Below are 20,887 nucleotides of genomic sequence, written 5' to 3' on the forward strand. Positions count from 1 at the left end.
GATAGTCCGACTTAGCGATGGTGCCAATGGCAGTGACCCGTAGCGAGCCACCGCTCGCTCCCGGCCACGTGATCGCGTGCATCACAATGCATTTCCACTTACAATACTTTCGGTTTCCGATGGGTTTCACGGAACAGAACCCCATCATAAGCTGAGGAGCGTCTATATACAAACCCAAGCCAATTAACCTACACACCTGTACGTCTTTGGAGTGTGGGAGGAAACCGAAGATCTCGGAGAAAACCCACGCAGGTCACGGGGAGAACGTACAAACTCTGTACAGACGGCGCCCGTAGTCAGGATGGAACCCGGATCGCAGACCTGATTGGTCTCTGGCACTGTAAGGCAACAACTCTACTGCTGTGCCACCGTGCCACCCCTGCTACTGGGGGCTTGAAGGGCAGAACCTCCGGGATATTAAAATGCTATTGCTTCGAGCATCGAGTCATACAGTGTGGAAACAGGCCCTGTGGCCCAACGTGCCCACACCGGCCAACTTGTCTCATCTACACTAGTCCCACCTGTCCGCATTTGGGCCCTATCCCTCTATGCCTTACCCTGTCCATGTACCTGTCTAAATGTTCCTTAAGTGTTGCGATAATTCCTGCTGCAACTACCTCCTCTGGCAGCTCATTCCATGCACCATCACCCTTTTGTGTGAAAAAAAAGTTACCCCTCATGTTCCTATTAAATCTTTCCCCCTTCATCGTAAACCTCTGATATCCTCTGGTTCTCGATAACCTTAGACAATAGACAATAGCCAATAGACAATAGGTGCAGGAGGAGGTCATTCGGCCCTTCGAGCCAGCACCGCCATTCAATGTGATCATGGCTGATCATTCGCAATCAGTACCCCGTTCCTGCCTTCTCCCCATACCCCGTGACTCCGCTATCCTTAAGAGCTCTATCTAGCTCTCTCTTGAATGTATTCAGAGAATTGGCCTCCACTGCCCTCTGAGGCAGAGAATTCCACAGATTCACAACTCTCTGACTGAAAAAGTTTTTCCTCATCTCAGTTCTAAATGGCCTACCCCTTATTCTTAAACTGTGGCCCCTGGTTCTGGACTCCCCCAACATTGGGAACATGTTTCCTGCCTCTAACGTGTCCAACCCCTTAATTAGCTTATACGTTTCGATAAGATCCCCTCGCATCCTTCTAAATTCCAGTTTATACTGTTGTACTTCGTGGTCCGGTACTTGTTGTACCTTTGTTGTGACTCTGGAAGGACCACGAGTACACGTGTATAAAAGGTTACATTGCTGGAGCTTAACTCCAGGCTGTTTATTCCAAGGCCGCCTGGATCCAGAGTGACCGCCTAATCACCCCAATCACTTATATACACAGGCATACAAAGTAGTCCTTGGATACACAAAGTAGTCCCAACAATATCACAACATCCCCCTTGTCTTATATATTACAACATCCCCCTTGTCTTATATAAAATTGTTTTCTTTACCATTCGAGGGCTAAAATATATTTAACAAACAAAACCAAAACACCATTGCTTTTTGCAAACAAAACCAATAACACAACTAAACACAATTGCTTTTCTCCGCCATCATGGTGGTCACTCCTCTGCGGAATTTCACTCATCTCCACAGATATATACATTTATACAAAAGCATCAAATATAATACATTAAGCTTTCATTACACAGATCACTACACAGGTCATTAAACACAAAATATTCATTTTGTTCCATATCTTCCCCTCAAGAAGACGTGCTGTGTAGATCAAACGTAGTGTAGGCTCTAGATGCTCCACCACCATGATTTGCCTGCCACTGCTGGCCTCCCACTGCTGGGCTGACACTGCTGGGCTTCCACTGCTGGGCTTCCACTGCTGGGCTCCCACTGCTGGGTTGGCACTGCTGGGCTTCCACTGCTGGGCTTCCACTGCTGGGCTCCCACTGCTGGGTTGGCACTGCTGTAATCGCGGTGCGCTGGCCCCGCCCACAGGTGCTCCCCGGCCCCGCCCACAGGTGCTCCCGGCAGCTGCCGCTCAAATTCGAACGCGCTGCCGCTGCCTCGGGCCCAGGGCCGTCCCGACTCTCCGGTCGACGCGCCTGGGTATGTACGCAGTGCCTCGGCCTTACCGGCCGCCGCACCTCCGCGGGTGGTCGGTCCCTCCGGTCGCCGACCCCCTCCGGTCACCGCACACCTCCGTGGGTGTCAGCCTCTCCCGGTCGCCGCACACCTCCGTGGGTGTCAGCCTCCCCCGGTCGCCGCACACCTCCATGGGTGTCGGTCTTCCCCGGTCGCCGCACACCTCCATGGGTGTCGGGTCTCCCGGTCGCCGCACACCTCCATGGGTGTCGGGTCTCCCGGTCGCCGCACACCTCCGTGGGTGTCGGTCTTCCCCGGTCACCGCACATCTCCGTGTGTGTCGGCTCTCCCGGTCTCCTATAGTTGCCGCACACCTCCATGGGTGTCGGTCTTCCCCGGTCACCGCACATCTCCGTGTGTGTCGGTCTTCCCCGGTCACCGCACATCTCCGTGTGTGTCGGTCTTCCCCGGTCACCGCACATCTCCGTGTGTGTCGGCTCTCCCGGTCTCTCCCCCGCGAAGCAGTCGCAGGCTTCTAATCTCGGGCCTACACAGGTGCTGGGGCGCGACGTGGGCCTACACGCACCGCCCTCAGCAACTTGCAGCGTCACGTCCGCAACTCGGCGCCAATGACTACTGAGCAGGTAAGTATACCAACTCACACTGGCTCTGTCGGGAGTACAGAGCTGGAAACTTTTGTTTTGTTTTGTTTCCCTTCAGGGCTTTTTTTTTCTTCTTTTTCTTCTTCTTTTTTACCTTTTCTGCTCGGGCAGCATGCTTCATTCTCCCCCTAGGCGAAACACCAAGCCGCTGCCACCATGTTGTACTTCGTGGTCCGGTACTTGTTGTACCTTTGTTGTGACTCTGGAAGGACCACAAGTACACGTGTATAAAAGGTTACATTGCTGGAGCTCAACTCCAGGCTGTTTATTCCAAGGCCGCCTGGATCCAGAGTGACCGCCTAATCACCCCAATCACTTATATACACAGGCATACAAAGTAGTCCTTGGATACACAAAGTAGTCCCAGCAATATCACAACATATACAAGCCTAGTCGCTCCAGTCTTTCAACATATGACAGTCCCGTCATTCCGGGAATTAACCTAGTGAACCTATGCTGCACGCCCTCAATAGCAAGAATATCCTTCCTCAAATTTGGAGACCAAACTGCACACAGTACTCCAGGTGCAGTCTCACTAGGGCCCTGTACAACTGCAGAAGGGCCTCTTTGCTCCTACACTCAACTCCTCTTGTTATGAAGGCCAACATTCCATTGGCTTTCTTCACTGCCTGCTGTACCTGCATGCTTCCTTTCAGTGACTGATGCACTAGGACACCCAGATCACGTTGTACATCCCCTTACTCTGGGCAAAAGACTCTTCGTTTACCCGATCTATTCCTCTCGTGATTTTGTACACCTTTGTTTACCTTGTTGGAATAGAGCCCTAGCCTGCTCAACCTCTCCCTATAGCTCAGTCCCTTGAGTCCTGGCAACATCCTCGTAGATCTTCTCAGAACCCTTTCAAGCTTGACAATATCTCTTAACACATCTGTGAAAGTTGATTTCTTCTTGCCAATGCTTTTTCTTGTGACCGTACACAATGCTTTTTCTTGTGTACTGACACCTCTTGAATGGTTAAATATCATTATTCCGTGACACATCAGGGATGAGTGGGTTAACCTATGATGAGCATTTGATGGCACTGGGCCTGTACTCGCTGGAGTTTAGAAAGATGAGGAGGGACTTCATTGAAACTTACCAAATAGTGAGCGGCCTGGATAGAGTGGATGTGGAGAGGATGTTTCCACTAGTGGGAGAGTCTAGGACCAGAGGGCACAGCCTCAGAATTAAAGGATGTTTCTTTAGGAAGGAGACGAGGAGGAATTTATTTAGTCAGAGGGCGGTGAATCTGTGGAAGTCATTGCCACAGACGGCTGTGGAGGCCAAGTCAATGGATATTTTTATGGCAGAGATAGAAAGATTGTTGATTAGTACGGGTGTCAGGGGTTATGGGGAGAAGGCAGGAGAATGGGGTGAGGAGAGAGAGATAGATCAGCCATGTTTGAATGGCGGAGTAAACTTGATGGGCCGAATGGCCTAAATCTGCTCCGATCACTTATGAACTTATGAACATGTTTTATTAATCATGTGTACCAGAACATTTTGTCAACAATGAAAGCATTGCATGTGCCTTCTCTAACCTCATCTACTGCATCCGTTGTTCCTGATGTGACCTCCTTTACTTCGGTCAATAGAAAAAATAAGCCACTTTCACCACTTCCTGGAAACTTGCCAGAAAAAAAACTGAACAAACTTGAATCGATATAACTTTAAATTGTTATTTAAAAGTTGCTGAAAGCTTGGCATTTGCAATATCTTTGGAATTGAAAAATACCCTAAATGGTCTAGACATCTTATATATAATAACAAATGCAATAAAAAGTACAAAAGTATGAAAGTAAACTTGGAAGGGATATAACATGTTATAATACAAAATTTATAACATAAAAGGGATATGATAATTTTCTAAACATGTATGAAAATGAGTGCAGGAGCATATGGCTCCATTAAAGACAGACGCAAGATCATAATGGGAATCCTTTTAACAGACAGTAAGAAAATGACAGATATAGTCATATAGTCTGAAGAAGGGTCTCGACCCGAAACATCACCCATTCCTTCTCTCCTGAGATGCTGCCTGACCCGCTGAGTTACCCCAGCATTTTGTGAATAAATACCTTTGATTTGTACCAGCATCTGCAGTTATTGTCTTATAGTCATAATCATGATCATTATAATCATAATCGTACTTTATTAGCCAAGTATGTTTTGCAACATACAAGGAATTTCATTTGCCACACAGTCACGCCAATAAAAAGCAACAGAACACACAAGATACATTTTAACATGAACACCCACCACAGTGACCCCTCCACATTCCCCACTGTGACTAAAGGGATCAGGGGGTATGGAGAGAAGGCAGGTACAGGATACTGAGTTGGATGATCAGCCATGATCATATTGAATGGCGGTGCAGGCTCGAAGGGCCGAATGGCCTACTCCTGCACCTATTTTCTATGTTTCTATGGAAGGCGAAATAAAGTCCAATCTCTCCCTTCTTTGTCCCCCACGGTTGGGGGTCTCGAACCTTCCGTTGACGGGTCGATCTTACTCTTGTAGCCGGCGGTGGGCCTTCCTCGTCGGGGCGATCAAGCTCCTGCATCGGGAGAGGGGGGGGGATCTCAGCTCTCCCACGCTGGGCGATCTACCTCGGGTCGGGGCTGGTCGAACATCGTGTGGCTTTTGTAGCTTCCCAACGTTGGTCTCAACCCGAGACTGCGAGCTCCTTAATGTTAGAGTCCGCAGGCCGCGGTTGGTGTGTCGATCCCAGGCATGGAATCGGCTCTGATGGTAAGTCCATGGCCCTGTGGTGATAGGACAACAATGATAGTTTTTCATTGAGGACAAAGAGGGCAACAATTTCTTCAGAACATTAAGATATACATCAAGATAAAACTCAATGTGTTTAAAGTACATTTACAAATGGCACTGGAGTAAATAATGAAACTTCAGTGGCTTTTAGCATGGGAGGTTTATAAGCAGGTTGCAGATGCATTATCCATCTGCCTCATTGGAGACACTTGGACTATCTTTAACTGAACTCTGTCTTGCATTAAACATTATTCCCTTTATCCTGTATCTACACTGTGGATGGTTTGATTGTAATCATGTATAGTCTTCCCTCTGATTGGATAGCACGCAACAAAAAAGCTTTTCACTGTACCTCGATACAGGTGACAATAAACTTAACTAACTCATTCAATGGTTCAATTCATTGTTTCTTTAGTATCACACGTTCCAAGGTACCGTGAATACTTTTGATGCATGTAGTTCAGTAAATTATTACCATACATTCACAAGTCAATATATTAAAATTTATTGTGCCATTAGATTGGAGAAGTGCAAATATTATCACATTATTTTAATGGAGGACTTGAGTTTGAAGAAGGGTCTGGACCAGAAACAGCATCTGTCCGCAGATTCCCTCCACAGATGCTGCCTGACCTGCTGAGTTCCTCCAGCACTTTGTGCTTTGCTCAAGATTCCAGCAGCTGCAGTTTCTTGTGCCTCTGAGAACTATCCGTGATGGGCAATACATTTTTCAGTTCTAGTTTGCCAGTTTCACTGTAAGTGATGGTCTACTTGAGGAGGAGTCACGGCTGAGGAATGGGCCAGGTTCTCTCCACCCAATAGATGAGGGTGGGAAAAGGTAATGGGGCTCGACCACATCTTACCTGCAGCTAAAGATGTGCTTCAGGAAATAGTGGACAGTCATCTTCAAATGGTCTAATGTTTTCAGAGCCTATGGAGTCCATTTTACACTGAAGGACGTTAGTCTGTTTGCAAGCACTTCCTTCAGTATAAAGCAGGTTACTTGTTAACTAATGCTGGATAGGAAGTATCTGTCGACACTTTTCTAAATATAATACCAGCTTAATGAGTTTCACGGCCTTACTAAGACTCAATGGTCCCAAACATTTGCTCGGCCATGACAAATAGAATGGATTAGTTATAAGTTCCAGGAGCAGCATTAAGCCATTCGGCCCATCGAGTCTATTCCGCCATTCAATCATGGCTGATCTATCCTTCCCTCTCAAATCCATTCTCTCACCTTCTCCCCATAACCCCTCAAAAATCTGTCAATCTCCGCCTTACAAATGCCCAATGACTTGGTATCCACAGTTGTCTATGACGATGAATCCCACAGATTCACCACCCTCTGAAAGTCCTCCTCATCTCATTTCTACAGGTACAACCTCTTATTCTGAGCCTGTGTCCTCTGATCCTAGACTCCCGGAGAAAAAGCTTTTTCACCCAGAGAGTCGTGAATTTGTGGAATTCTCTGCCACAGAGGACGTTGGAGGCCAATTCACTGAATGGATTTAAAAGAGAGTTAGATAGAGCTCTAGGGGCTAGCGGAATCAAGGGATATGGGGAGAAGGCAGGCACGGGTTACTGATTGTGGATGATCAGCCACGATCACACCGAATGGCGGTGCTGGCTCGAAGGGCCAAATGGCCTCCTCCTGCATCTATGTCCATGTTTCTATGTTTCTAAAGGTCCTAGACTGGCCACTCCCTCTTCTCCCCTCTCCCATCGGGCAAAAGGTATAGAAGTGTGAAAATGCACACTCCAGATTCAGGTTCAGTTTCTTCCCAGCTGTTATCAGGCAACTGAACCATCCTACCGATATCTACACAGCAGTGGTGAACTACTACTACCTCATTGGAGGCCCTCTGGCTATCTTTGATCGGACTTTACTGGACTTTATTTTGCACTACACATTATTCACGCTATTCCTTTGATCCTGTATCTGTTCACTGTCAACGGCTCGATTGTAATCATGTCCTTCCACTGAGGGGGTATGGGGAGAAGGCAGGAACGGGGTACTGATTGATAGTGATCAGCCATGATCGCATTGAATGGCGGTGCTGGCTCGAAGGGCTGAATGGCCTACTCCTGCACCTATTGTCTATTGTCTATTGTCTATTGTCTATTGTCTATTGACTGGTTAGCACGCAAGACTGGTTACCTCGGTTACCTCGGTTCACGTGTCAATAAACTAAACTCAACTCACACTCAACTCGATCAAGTGCGTGGTATAATTTACGATACCCAAAACTCTGACTGCGAGAGAAAGATAGCAGAACAGTTCCACGCAGGGCTCTGTGGGAAGGATACGTCTGATTCACGATGGCCCTTTCACAGTGTGGGCTGGTCTACAATGTTTCTGTCCCACACTGAAGGGCAAGACTCTTGATTGAGAAATTAATGTCAGCCGATAATAACATGGACAAACTTGGGCTTGTTTTCTCTGGCGTCTTGGCGGTTGAGGGAAGACTTAAGAGATGTTCATAATATGATGAGGGGCAGAGATGGGGTAGACAGCCAGAAGCTTTTCCCCAGGGTGGAAATGTCAAAGACTAGATAGAGGCCGTGGCTTTAAGGTGAGTGGGGCAACATTTACAGGAGATGAGTGTGGCAAGGTTTTCGATGTGGAGTAGTGGTTGCCTGGAACACACTGGCTGGGATGGTGGTGGAGGCAGATACAATGGACATTTTCAGAGGCTTCAGACAGGCACAAAATGCTGGAGTAACTCGTGGGGACAGGCAGAGAGAAGGAATGGGCAATGGATATGGAGGGATAAGGTCCAAGTGCAGGCAGACGTGATTAGTTTAACCTGGCATCATGTTCAGCACGGCCATTGTGGGCTGAAGGGCCTGTTCCTGTGCTGTGCCCAGAACTCCATCCATGTTTAGATGATGCACTGTTTATGTACCTGAGGGAACACATGAGGTTAATGTCGACACGGTGGCACAGCGGTGGAGTTGCAGCCTCACAGCTCCAGAGACCCATGTTCGATCCTGACTGTGGGCGCAGTGTGCTCGGAGTTTGTACGTTCTCCCCGTGACCACGTGGGTTTTCTCCGGGTGCTCTGGGTTTCCTCCCACACTCCACAGGCGTGCAGGTTTGTGGGTTAATTGCCTTCTGTAGGTTGGAAATTGTCCCTAGTGTGTGTGGGATAGAACCGGTGTACGGGGTGATCGCTGGTCGGCGCGGTCTCAGTGGGCCGAAGGGCCTGTTTCCGCACTCTATCTCTAAAGTCCAAAATCTCATTTGTTAGATGACACATCCAGTCCCCTGAGTGTGACTTTTAAACTCTCATTCGTTAGACAGACTGGAGCTTGAAGCTTAGTGAACGAACCCACATCACAAGATGTTCATCTGCAATATGTCTTGATTTATTCCATAAGTATTGAAAAAATTCACGGGACTGTCTTTAAAGGTTATTGTAGAATGTTGCAAAACAGCCAGGATTATAATACTGCGTTACCCTGATATTAAACACATGGATCAAATTAGCAAATTGGAATATGTAGAAACAATTATTCTTTATATAAATGTCCTAATAATGAGAAACAAACTATTTTGTATCATATTTCCTTTTGAAATGAAAGACAATAACTGCAGATGCTGGTATAATTCGAAGGTATTTATTTCACAAAATGCTGGAGTAACTCAGCAGGTCAGGCAGCATCTCGGGAGAGAAGGAATGGGTGACATCATGGGTCGAGACCAGAAACGTCACCCATTCCTTCTCTCCTTTTGAAATGAGATGTGGAATCCTGGTGTACTTTGCACAAGTACTTTGTGTTTTAATTGCAATGCTTGGTACTGTCTCCTGCAGAAGGCTGAACCTCAGGGGAAATACATTTTGTTTTTAGAGTTGGAGACTGGTCTTCTGACTGTTCCCATTGAGAGATCCATTGTATATCTAGACTGGTCCTCTGGCCCATTGAGAGATCCATTGTATATCTAGACTGGTCCTCTGGCCCATTGAGAGATCCATTGTATATCCAGACTGGTATTCTGACCGTTCCCATTGAGAGATCCCATTGTATATCCAGCATCACAATTGGTTCACCGCTCCTCTCTTTGGACAATATCTGTGGACAGCACAGGAGGGGGAAAGTCAACGCCACAATTGGAAGTCGGCCGTGAGTCGGCCTGAGGAGAACTTAACCTGGCAGCTTCGATCCTTGCGTTGTGAAAGAGATGTCACAAGCCTAATGTGTGAGAAAGAACTGCAGATGCTGGTTTAAACCGAAGATAGGCACAAAAAGCTGGAGCAACCCAGCGGGACAGGCAGCATCTCTGGAGAGAAGGTATACTTAGTTTAGTTTAGTTTAGAGATACAGCGTGTAAACGGGCCCTTCGGCCCACTGAGTCCGTGCCGACCAGCGATCCCTGCACACTAACACTATCCGACACACACTAGGGTCAATTTACATTTATACCAAGCCAATTAACCTACAAACCTGGACGTCTTTGGAGTGTGGGAGGAAACCGAAGATATCGGAGAAAATCCACGCAGGTCATGGGGAGAACGTACAAACTCCGTACAGACGGCGCCCGTAGTCGGGATCGAACCCGGGTCTCCGGCGCTGCATTCGCAGCGGGGAGGGGGAGGGGAGGGGAGGGGGAGGAAAGGGTGCTGCACCAATGCAGGAGAGGTTTGGACCCAACGGGTCCACTTGGTCTAGTCTCCTTTAAACTTTGTCCCTCTCACCTGAAAGCTATGCCTCTTGTTTTTGACATTTCTTCCTTTGGAGGGGAGAAGGCACTGAGGGTCTACCATATCAATGCCTCTCATCATTTAACATCCTTCCCCCATCGTCTGAGGCGGTTATATTACTATTATAAATTGGATTTGAAGTGGTGGCAGGATAATCTTATTTTGCAATTGTGGAGATGTTTGAAACTGGAACACTTGAGTTTGGATGTTGATTTCTGTGTCTGTCCTGTGGGGAGAGTCTAGTCGCAGCCTGACAGCATTTGACAGCATAAAGGTTCTGTTGGTTAATCTGTCAAGCACACCCTGAAACACTGCCATTTTTATGAAGGTATTAAAAAGTAAATGAATGCACTGCACAGCTGGTAAACACCAGCATAGTGCAGATTTACATCTTTGAGTTGGGTCCCCTTTGTGTTTAAAAATCTAAATCCATTGCCACACAGATTAAAAGCACATTTCGTAGTTGGAATGAAATGAAAAGTGCATTGATGAGCCATGTTTAATGTTGGCCTACATAAAGAACAATCACGTCTTTGTAAGAGTAACTCTGGGACTGTTCCTTACTCATTATCCTAACATTGTTGGCAGCACAAGTACTTCCAACAGGAGTAGTGTCGTTAAAACATGATTGTGAAAATTGTAACCTCTGTTCAACATGAAACACATCTCTTCACACGAGTAAACACTTTCTTTAAATGATATTGAACTACGGCTTTGAGAGAAACATTTCATTTGTTCCCTTCTCCTCCTTCACCATCTTCCCATTCCTTTCGAGCTAACCCACCCGACAAGAGGAAACACCATTAAGACCCCACCAGTCCTAGCAGTCAAAGTGGGCATAGATCAGCTGTGGAAGCGGGCGGAGAAATGGCTGATGGAGGTTAATCCGAGCTAGTGTGAGGTGTTGCACTTTGAGAGGTCGAATGTAAGGGGAAGGAGATGCAATTAATGGCAGCACTAATAGACACAGGGATCTTGGGCTCCGTCCATAACTCCCTGAAAGTGGCAACAGAGTGGTAAAGAAGGCACATGGTATAGTTTAGAGTTTAGTTTAGAGATACAGTGAGGAAACAGGCCCTTCGGCCCACCGAGTCCGCACCGACCAGCGATCCCCGCACACTAACAATATCCTACACACACTTGGGACAATTTTTACATTTACCAAGCCAATTTACCTAAGCACTTGTACGTCTTTGGAGTGTGGGAGGAAACCAAAGATCTCGGAGAAAACCCACGCAGGTCACGGGGAGAACGTACAAACTCCGTACAGACGGCGCCCGTAGTCGGGATGGAACCCGGGTCTCCGGCGCTGCATTCGCTGTAAGGCAGCAACTCTACCGCTGTGCCACCGTGACCTTCGTTGGTCAGGCCATTGAGTATAAGAGTCAGGAGGTCATGATGCATCTGTCTAGGACTGGTTCGGCTTCACTTGGAGCATTGCATGCAGTTCTGGTGGCTCCATTACAGGAAGGATGGGTGGATGAGTGAATGATACTTTATTATAACATGCGACATGTGAAATGTGGAGGGGTCTTTGGAGAGGATCTGTGGAAAGGGTTGTGCTTAGAATGAAAGAAGCGGAGATAGTATGGGAAATGGAAATAGTGTTGTCAAATCATGCTGCAGAATGAAGGAGCACTATTGTGACGTCACATTAGGCGAAACATAACTGCACAAAGACAGTATGGGGAAGAGTCTAGACAGCATGATGAGTGAGATTGTGGAAGGCACCAACATTGGTGACGTGCTGGTCAGTGAAGAAGGATGTCTTGGGTTACAAAGGGACTTAGATCAACTGAGAAATGGGGATTTAAACCAGGGCAGAAAATGGAGAATATAAACGGCACTGGCATCAAACTGAAGGGAATGGGCCAGAGAAAGCAAACCGGGCAATCCTTTTGTGACTTTTAATCAAACCTTGCTAATTACATGTATTGCAGAAATATAGATTAAATCTGTAGACTTCAGAGAATTGGCCTCCACTGCCTTCTGAGGCAGAGAATTCCACAGATTCACAACTCTCTGACTGAAAAAGTTTTTCCTCATCTCTGTTCTAAATGGCCTACCCCTTATTCTTAAACTGTGGCCCCTTGTTCTGGACTCCCCCCAACATTGGGAACATGTTTCCTGCCTCTAATGTATCCAATCACTTAATAATCTTATACGTTTCACTAAGCCATGATCACGATGAATGGCGGTGCGTACAGGCTCGAAGGGCCAAAAGGCCTCCTCCTGCACCTATTTTCCATGTTTCCATGTACCTTGATACACTTACAATAATAAATTAAACTAGTTCAAGTCAACTGAGAATCCACAAGCACTGGTGTCCATGAGCACAGGTACATGGGCGGCACGGTGGCGCAGCAGGTAGAGCTGCTGCCTCACAGCGCCAGAGACCCAGGTTCGATCCTGACTGCGGGTGCTGTCCGTACAGAGTTTGTACGTTCTCCCCGTGACCACGTGGGTTTTCTCCGGGTACTCTGGTTGCCTCCCACATTCCAAAGATGTGCAGGTTTGGAGGGTAATTGGCTTCGTTAAAAAACTATCCCTGGTGTGTAGGATAATATTAGTGTACGGGGATCGCTGGTCGGCACAGACTTGGTGGGCCGAAGGGCCTCTTTCCTCTTTTGATCAGGTTGTCGTTGTTGATGGGAGGTGGTTCCAGAGCCTCGGAGATATCAGTGCTACTCAAACAGAACGGAGGAGGCAACAGATTGCAAACGTTCATCCCAACCTTGGCTGCTGGGATCCCACCAAGGATGCCTGATTTAATTCTTGCTTTAAGCTGGGTGTTTAGATGAAGTTCTGGCCTACTGCCAGGCCAGGGGAAATAAAACAGGAACACATTTTATCTGATCCCAACAGCATTCATTGCAACTGTGAAGAATGCATGCAAACCATAATTATCATAAATAAGGAAGAGAAGACTACAACTATTCAAAGCAATTTGGTTTATCTTAAACTTCAGTGCCCAGTAATTCATCCCCTCGTGTTGAAACGAAACATGCTCCACAGCCTCGACGATGGGACTTATTATGTGACAGGAGCAGAATTAGGCCATTCGGCCCATCAAGTCTACTCCGCCATTGAAGCATGCCTGATAGATGGCATTATTCTATCGCACAACCCGACCTCCCTTCCATTAAATCCATCTACACCTCACGCTGCCTCGGCAAGGCCAGCAGCATCATCACGGACCAGTCTCACCCCGGCCACTCCCTCTTCTCCCCTCTCCCATCTGGCAAAAGGTATAGAAGTGTGTAAACACACACCTCCAGATTCAGGGACAATTTCTTCCCAGCTGTTTTCAGGCAACTGAACCAACCTACCACAACCAGAGAGCAGTGCTGAACTACTATCTACCTCATTGGTGACCCTCGGTCTACCCTTGATCGGACCTTACTGGCTTTATCTTGCACTAAGCATTATTCACATTATTCCCTTTGTCATGTATCTGTTCACTGTGAATGGCTCGATTGTAATCACGTATTGTCTTTCCGCTGACTGGTTAGCACGCACCAAAAGCTTTTCACTGTACCTCAGTACACGTGACAATAAACTGAACTCAAACTTATTTGGGACGTGGAGAACAGAGGTACTGATGTGACTGGATCGCATGGTTAGCATTTCTGGGCACGGCAGCTCATCCTAAGAAAGGTTAACTCAGCGGGTCAGGCAACATCTCTGGATAGAAGGAATGAGTGACGTTTCGGGTCGAGACCCTTCTTCAGCCTTGAAGAAAGATCTCGTCCTGAAACTTCACCTATTCCTTTTCTCCAGAGATGATGCCTGTCCCTCTGAATTACTCCATCATTTTGTGTCTATCTTTGGTGTAAATCAGCATCTACAGTTCCTTCGTACACGAAGAAAGTTTCATCAGGTGTCCATTTCAATTTATGGGAGCAGGGTGGGACCAGGTCCAGACAATCCACGGCCTTCATCCTGAACATGAGACATGTTCCCTCGTGGTTTTTTCTCCCAGAAATGCCATTCATGAAAATAACATTTTCATGGCGGCACGGTGGCGCAGCGGTAGAGTTGCTGCCTTACAGCGAATGCAGCGCCGGAGACTCAGGTTCGATCCTGACTACGGGCGCCATCTGTACGGAGTTTGTACGTTCTCCCCATGACCTGCGTGGGTTTTCTCCGAGATCTTCGGTTTCCTCCCACACTCCAAAGACGTACAGGTTTGTAGGTTAATTGACTGGGCAAATGTAAAAATTGTCCCTCGTGTGTGTAGGATAGTGTTAGTGCGCAGGGATCGCTGGGCGGCACGGACTCGGTGGGTCGAAGGGCCTGTTTCTGCACTGTATCTCTAAAATCTAAAAAAAATCTAAATCTAACACAACCAAAAATAGACAATCATGATGGGAATGAAGGATTTGTTTTTATTGTACGGCACAAATATCTCCACTTCTGCAAAATATCTGCAAAATATCTGCAAAATATCTGCACATCCACAAGTGGAACATGAGGCCAATTGCTACAATTACAGAGAAATAAGAAACACAAAACAGTATAAACTGAGTTGAGTTATTTTAAAATCACATGCTGTAATCAGCTTTGTGTTGAGATTTTAAAATCACATGCTGTAATCAGCTTTGTGTTGAGATTTTAAAATCACATGCTGTAATCAGCTTTGTGTTGAGATTTTAAAATCACATGCTGTAATCAGCTTTGTGTTGAGATTTTAAAATCACATGCTGTAATCAGCTTTGTGTTGAGATTTTAAAATCACATGCTGTAATCAGCTTTGTGTTGAGATTTTAAAATCACATGCTGTAATCAGCTTTGTGTTGAGATTTTAAAATCACATGCTGTAATCAGCTTTGTGTTGAGATTTTAAAATCACATGCTGTAATCAGCTTTGTGTTGAGATTTTAAAATCACATGCTGTAATCAGCTTTGTGTTGAGATTTTAAAATCACATGCTGTAATCAGCTTTGTGTTGAGATTTTAAAATCACATGCTGTAATCAGCTTTGTGTTGAGATTTTAAAATCACATGCTGTAATCAGCTTTGTGTTGAGATTTTAAAATCACATGCTGTAATCAGCTTTGTGTTGAGATTTTAAAATCACATGCTGTAATCAGCTTTGTGTTGAGATTTACATTCTACTAGTTCCAGTTCATACTGCTTGTTCCAGTTCATATAGTAGGAACATAGAAAATAGGTGCAGGAGTAGGCCATTCGGCCCATCAAGTCTACTCTGCCATTCAATCATGGCTGATCTATCTCTCCCTCCTAACCCCATTCTCCTGCCTTCTCCCCATAACCCCTGACACCCGCACTAATCAAGAATCTATCAATCTCTGCCTTAAATAGATCCATTGACTTGTGGCCTCCACAGCCGTCTGTGGCAAAGAATTCCACAGATTCACCGCCCTCTACTTAAAGAAATTCCTCCTCATCTCCTTCCTAAAGGTATGATCCTTCCATTCTGAGGCTGTGACCTGTGGTCCAAGACTCTCCCTCCCACTGGTGGTAACATCCTCTCCATCCACATTATCGCTAACCAATGTTCACGGCGTACTCCCTCCTCCCTTCATAAGTACGTGGTTGCCTCTCGGTTTTCTCTCTCTCGTGCCTGAGCTACAGCAACGTTGATGCACTGCAACCACTCCTCAGCATTCTTCTCATCCTTTGCTTTGAAGATGTACGTTTTGCTGTCGGTGAAGATTTCAAAGGCTCGAGGAAGACCCCGGTCCCTCCGTTTCTTGGCGATCACCTTCACACTTTGCACTTTGCTAAGTTCAATCGGACAGTCGTCAGGGTCATCTTTCTGAAAGGTAAAGAGGCAACGACCAATTGGCAGAATAGATGTGACGTTTTTATATTTCGCCTGGGCACCTTCGCACCAGTTGTACGAATATTGATCTCTCTCACTTCAAGTAACCCCGGCATTCCCTCTCTCTCCATCCCTCCCCCACCCAAGTCACACCAGCTTCTCGTTCTCACCCAGCAAACAGCTAACAATGGCCCATTTCCTTTTGCATGTCTTTCATCCATTGTTCTTTTAGATCCCTACATCATTGTCTATATCTCTCGTTTCCCTTTTTCTTCATTATTTTGAAGAAAGGTCTCGACCTGAAACGCCACCCATTCCTTCTCTCCAGAGATGCTGCCTGTCCCGCTGAGTTACTCCAGCATTTGCGTCTCTCTTCAGTTTAAACCAGCATCTGCAGTTCCTTCCTGCGCAAGACGTTTTTATGTGCTTGTTTTATTTATATTTCCATTATTTAGTCGGCGTTTGTGCCATTTCAACATTTGAGGGGCGTGGATAAAGTTAACACTACCTGTCTTGCCCCCAGGGTAGAGGGAAACTAGAGGCACAGCCTAAACTGAGAGGGGAGATATTTAAGACAGACTCTGGGGCAACTTTTTCAATAGGAAGGTCGTCTATAACTGGAATGAGCTGCCAGATTAAGCATAGAATTATGACTTTTACATCACGTTTGGACACGTCAATGAATAGGGTTTAGAGGGTGATGGGCCAAATGCCAGGTAAATGGGACTTGCCCAGTGTGCCAATTTGGTTGGCATGGACAAGGTGAGCTGAAGGGCCTGTTTCCGTGCTATCTCGCTCGATGATTATTCTCCATTGCAACATTTTATTGCCAACGTAATCATTTTTTGCCTTTGGATAGAATAGGATAGAAATGTAATTAACACTGATGATTTAACCCCTGACACCCGTACTAATCAAGAATCTGGTGAATCAAGGAACAGAGGACATAGGTTCAAGGTGAAGGGGAAAGATTTAATAGGAATCTGAGGGGTAACATTTTCACACAAAGGTTGGTAGGTGTATGGGACGAGCTGCCAGAGGAGGTAGTTGAGGCTGGGACTATCCCAACATTTAAGAAACAGGTACATGGATAGGGCAGGTTTGGAGGGATATGGACCAAGCGCAGGCAGGTGGGACTAGTGTAGCTGGGACATGTTGGCCGGTGTGTGCAAGTTGGGCCGAAGGGCCTGTTTCCACACTGTATCACTCTATGACTATCAATCTCTGCTTAAAAATTTAAATTGAATTGGCCACAGCTTTTTGTGATAATTAACAAGTTGTTCTATGTTCCATCACCAGAAGGTTTTTGGGAATTCACTTTATTTCTAAAGAAGACTAGACACTTGCAGCAAAAAAATGGCTGTTAAAGTCAAATTTCAACTCAAGGTAAAATTTGGTAGAGAAGGTACAGACGGCTGTGGAGGCCACAAGTCAGTGGATAGTTTTAAGGCAGAGATAGATAGATTGTTGATCAGTGCGGGTGTCAGGGGTTATGGGGAGAAGGCAGGAGAATGGGGTTCAGGTGGGAGAGATAGATCAGCCATGATTGAATGGCGGAGTAGACTTGATGGGCCGAATGGCCTAATTCTGCTCCTATCACTTATGAACAAATGAATTTGGTAACCAAGATATATAATTTGGTGAGAATTCAATCATGGGCTATTAATTAAATAACTTGATCTATTGAATTGTAAACATCTACCTACTGATTTTCCTTTACGGAAAAGAAGCTGGTTGCCAGCCAATGTGAAGTATCGAGTCTTCCATCTCTTTATAAACCTCCATCGAACTTGCTTTTCCTTGAGCTTGCCCTCGATGAGTGGTTGGCCATCCTCATTTACAACTGTTGGAAGAGTGTTAAACACAGACCATCAGTTGTAGAGTCACAGTCGTAGAGTCCTGCAACATGGAAACAGGCCCTTTGGCCCAACTCATCCATGCCGACCAAGATGCACTAGTCCCACCTACCTGGTGGAGCCACTGCCTCACAGCGCCAGAATCCCTGGTTCGGTCCTGACCGTGGCTGCTGTGTGGGTGGAGTTTGCACGTTCTCCCTGTGACCACGTGGGTTTCTGCCAGGCGCTCCGGTTTGCTCCCACATCCCAAAGACGTGCGGGCTTGTAGTTTAATTGGCCCTGTGTAAATTGCCTCTCGTGTGTAGGGAGTGGATGAGAAAGTGGGATAGCATAGGACCAGTGTGAATGGGCGGCGGGGACTTGGTGGGCTGAAGGGCCTGTTTCCACGATGGACTCGAGGTGATTCCAGACTCTAAGGTTGGCACAAAATGCTGGAGTAACTCAGCGGGTCAGGCAGCATCTCTGGAGAGAAGGATTGGGTGACGTTTTGGGTCGAGACCTTTCTTCAGACTCTCTCCACTGTGTTACTCCAGCATTTTGTGTCTATCTTCAGTGTATAACTAGCAGCTGCAATTCCTACACATTCTATGACTAAGTTAGTTCCCAATTATTGCAAGCTCTCTCTGTCACTGATACTTTTTATACCACTAAAAGTCCTTTCTCTGGAACAGATGTGCTTTAATTTCTTCTTTTAATGCCAATCTGAGGACAACTAACCTCTGGATTATTGTGTTCAACTGGGCATGTAGTCATGTGAAGGTGATTATTCTGTTGTTATGATGAGCATTGGTATATTAAACAGCTACTTTCACAGTCCACAGTCCAGGCCATTGTAAGCCAGGGTAGCAATTAGTCTATTAATCTATTTACAACTCTTGCCACTTTTTAGAATATTATTAAGTGAGAGTTTGAGATTTAAAGTCTCACACGAGTTCCTAATTAATTTGCTTTGTTATTACTGGGATTGATTTACCCTAAAACTCAATAGCAAAAACGATCTGGTTGCAGCTTCCAAGATGATATAATGCAGAAGGGAGATTGGGATTGTCAGAAACATTAACAGTTCTGTCTCCGGGACTAATAGGAGACGGCAGGAGACTTTTCATCAGTGGAAAAGATTTGAAATTCAGCGTTAAAGTACAAGAGTTCCAGCGGTAACTACTTATTTCCATGGTCTGCATCCAGAATCTATCAGTCACAAAGATAGCCTGAGGCCAATTTTCTCCCCTCTTTGATTTGTTTAGAATATCTGAATAACATGTTACATGAAGACAAAAACAATGGTGCAGCAGTACAGTTGCTATTTCGCAGGGCCAGAGTCCTGGGTTCGATCCTGACCCTGGGTGCTTGCTGTCTGTGTGGAGTTTGCATGTTCTCCCTGTGACCACGTGGGTTTTTTCCGGGCGCTCCGGATTCCTCCCACATCCCAAAGACGTGCGGGTTTGTAGGTTAATTTGCCTCTGAAAATTACCCCTAGTGTGCAAGGAGGGGATGTGAAAGTGGGATAGTATAGAACTAGTGTGAATCGGTGGTCGATGGTTGGCGTGGACTCGGTGGGCCGAAGGGCCTGTTTCCATGATGCATCGCTAAAACCTAAAACATTTAGCAGAGACTCTGTATATCAAGCACTAAAGGTTGACCGTATGACAACAATTGGCAACGCTTTGGTCAGACTAACTCCAGTTCTCAACGATCACAAGATGTAGACAAATCCACACGAAAGGTCACGGGATAAAACATTGTAAATGTAAAGCATTGTGAAACATTGTAATCTCCAGTCTCTGAAGCAAAGGGGGATGGACCTCAGTGAGGCCTTGTGGACACCAATGGCATCGATGGGCACCAATGGCACCAATGGGCACCAAGCTGTCTGCAGAGTTGATGATCATCTCAAAGCACTGACAGATAGAAACCAGGGGATCCTTGATCTGCAAGTTGTCTCGTGTTTCACAGAGACCGTTTAACAGATTGTGAGACAGGCTTTCTGGAAAGAGTGCAGAGACAATTTATGAGGATGTAATAGTAGAGGAGTTGGGGGAGAGAGTCCCTAGTGTTCAGTGGCTTGATGGTTATAGAGGAAAAAGCTGTTCCTGAACGTGGACGTTACAGTTTTCAGGCTCCTGTACCTTCTTCCCCATGGCAGGGGTGAAATGAGAGTGTGGCCAGGGTGGTGTGGGTCAGTGAGAGTGTGGCCAGGGTGGTGTGGGTCAGTGAGTGTGGCCAGGGTGGTGTGGGTCAGTGAGAGTGTGGCCAGGGTGGTGTGGGTCAGTGAGAGTGTGGGCCAGGGTGGTGTGGGTCAGTGAGAGTGTGGGCCAGGGTGGTTTGGGTCAGTGAGAGTGTGGCCAGGGTGGTGTGGGTCAGTGAGAGTGTGGGTCAGTGAGAGTGTGGCCAGGGTGGTGTGGGTCAGTGAGGGTGTGGCCAGGGTGGTGTGGGTCAGTGAGGGTGTGGCCAGGGTGGTGTGGGTCAGTGAGGGTGTGGCCAGGGTGGTGTGGGTCAGTGAGAGTGTGGCCAGGGTGGTGTGGGTCAGTGAGAGTGTGGCCAGGGTGGTGTGGGTCAGTGAGAGTGTGGGCCAGGGTGGTGTGGGTCAGTGAGAGTGTGGCCAGGGTGGTGTGGGTCAGTGAGAGTGTGGGCCAGGGTGGTGTGGGTCAGTGAGAGTGTGGGCCAGGGTGGTGTGGGTCAGTGAGAGTGTGGGCCAGGGTGGTGTGGGTCAGTGAGAGTGTGGGCCAGGGTGGTGTGGGTCAGTGAGAGTGTGGGTCAGTGAGAGTGTGGCCAGGGTGGTGTGGGTCAGTGAGAGTGTGGCCAGGGTGGTGTGGGTCTCTGAAGATGCTGGCTGTGTTTCTTAAGGCAGTGCCTCCTGTAAATCCCTTCGATGGTGGGGAGGTCAGTACCTGTGATGGACTGGGCTGTGTTCACTACTTTTTGTGTCAGGGGTTATGGGGAGAAGGCAGGAAAATGGATTTGAGAGAGAAAAATAGATCAGCCGTGATTGAATGGCAGAATAGACTCAATGGGCCGAATGGCCTGATATTGCTCCTGTCACTTATGAAACAGGGAAAT

The 20,887-nt window shown here is 46.8% G+C and overlaps 1 protein-coding gene across 8 annotated transcripts in view; it reads right to left on the minus strand.

Annotated features, from left to right (window-relative positions):
* Positions 1–14,661: 14,661 nt before the first annotated feature.
* veph1 (ventricular zone expressed PH domain-containing 1) overlaps positions 14,662–20,887 on the minus strand; it is a 161,096-nt gene continuing 154,870 nt past the window's right edge. For 7 of the 8 annotated variants that reach the window (XM_078410115.1, XM_078410113.1, XM_078410112.1 and 4 more), the window contains 2 exons: positions 17,681–17,817; positions 14,662–15,968 (listed from right to left, as the gene is read on the minus strand). In XM_078410115.1, coding sequence (XP_078266241.1) covers positions 15,732–15,968; positions 17,681–17,817 — 374 coding nt within the window. In that variant the 3' untranslated portion in view covers positions 14,662–15,731. Of the gene's footprint in view, positions 15,969–17,680; positions 17,818–20,887 lie in introns of those variants that run through there. The other variant, XR_013547988.1, reaches the window with a different exon arrangement.

Source organism: Rhinoraja longicauda, chromosome 13, assembly GCF_053455715.1.
Source record: "Rhinoraja longicauda isolate Sanriku21f chromosome 13, sRhiLon1.1, whole genome shotgun sequence".
NCBI classification, from domain to species: domain Eukaryota; kingdom Metazoa; phylum Chordata; class Chondrichthyes; order Rajiformes; family Arhynchobatidae; genus Rhinoraja; species Rhinoraja longicauda.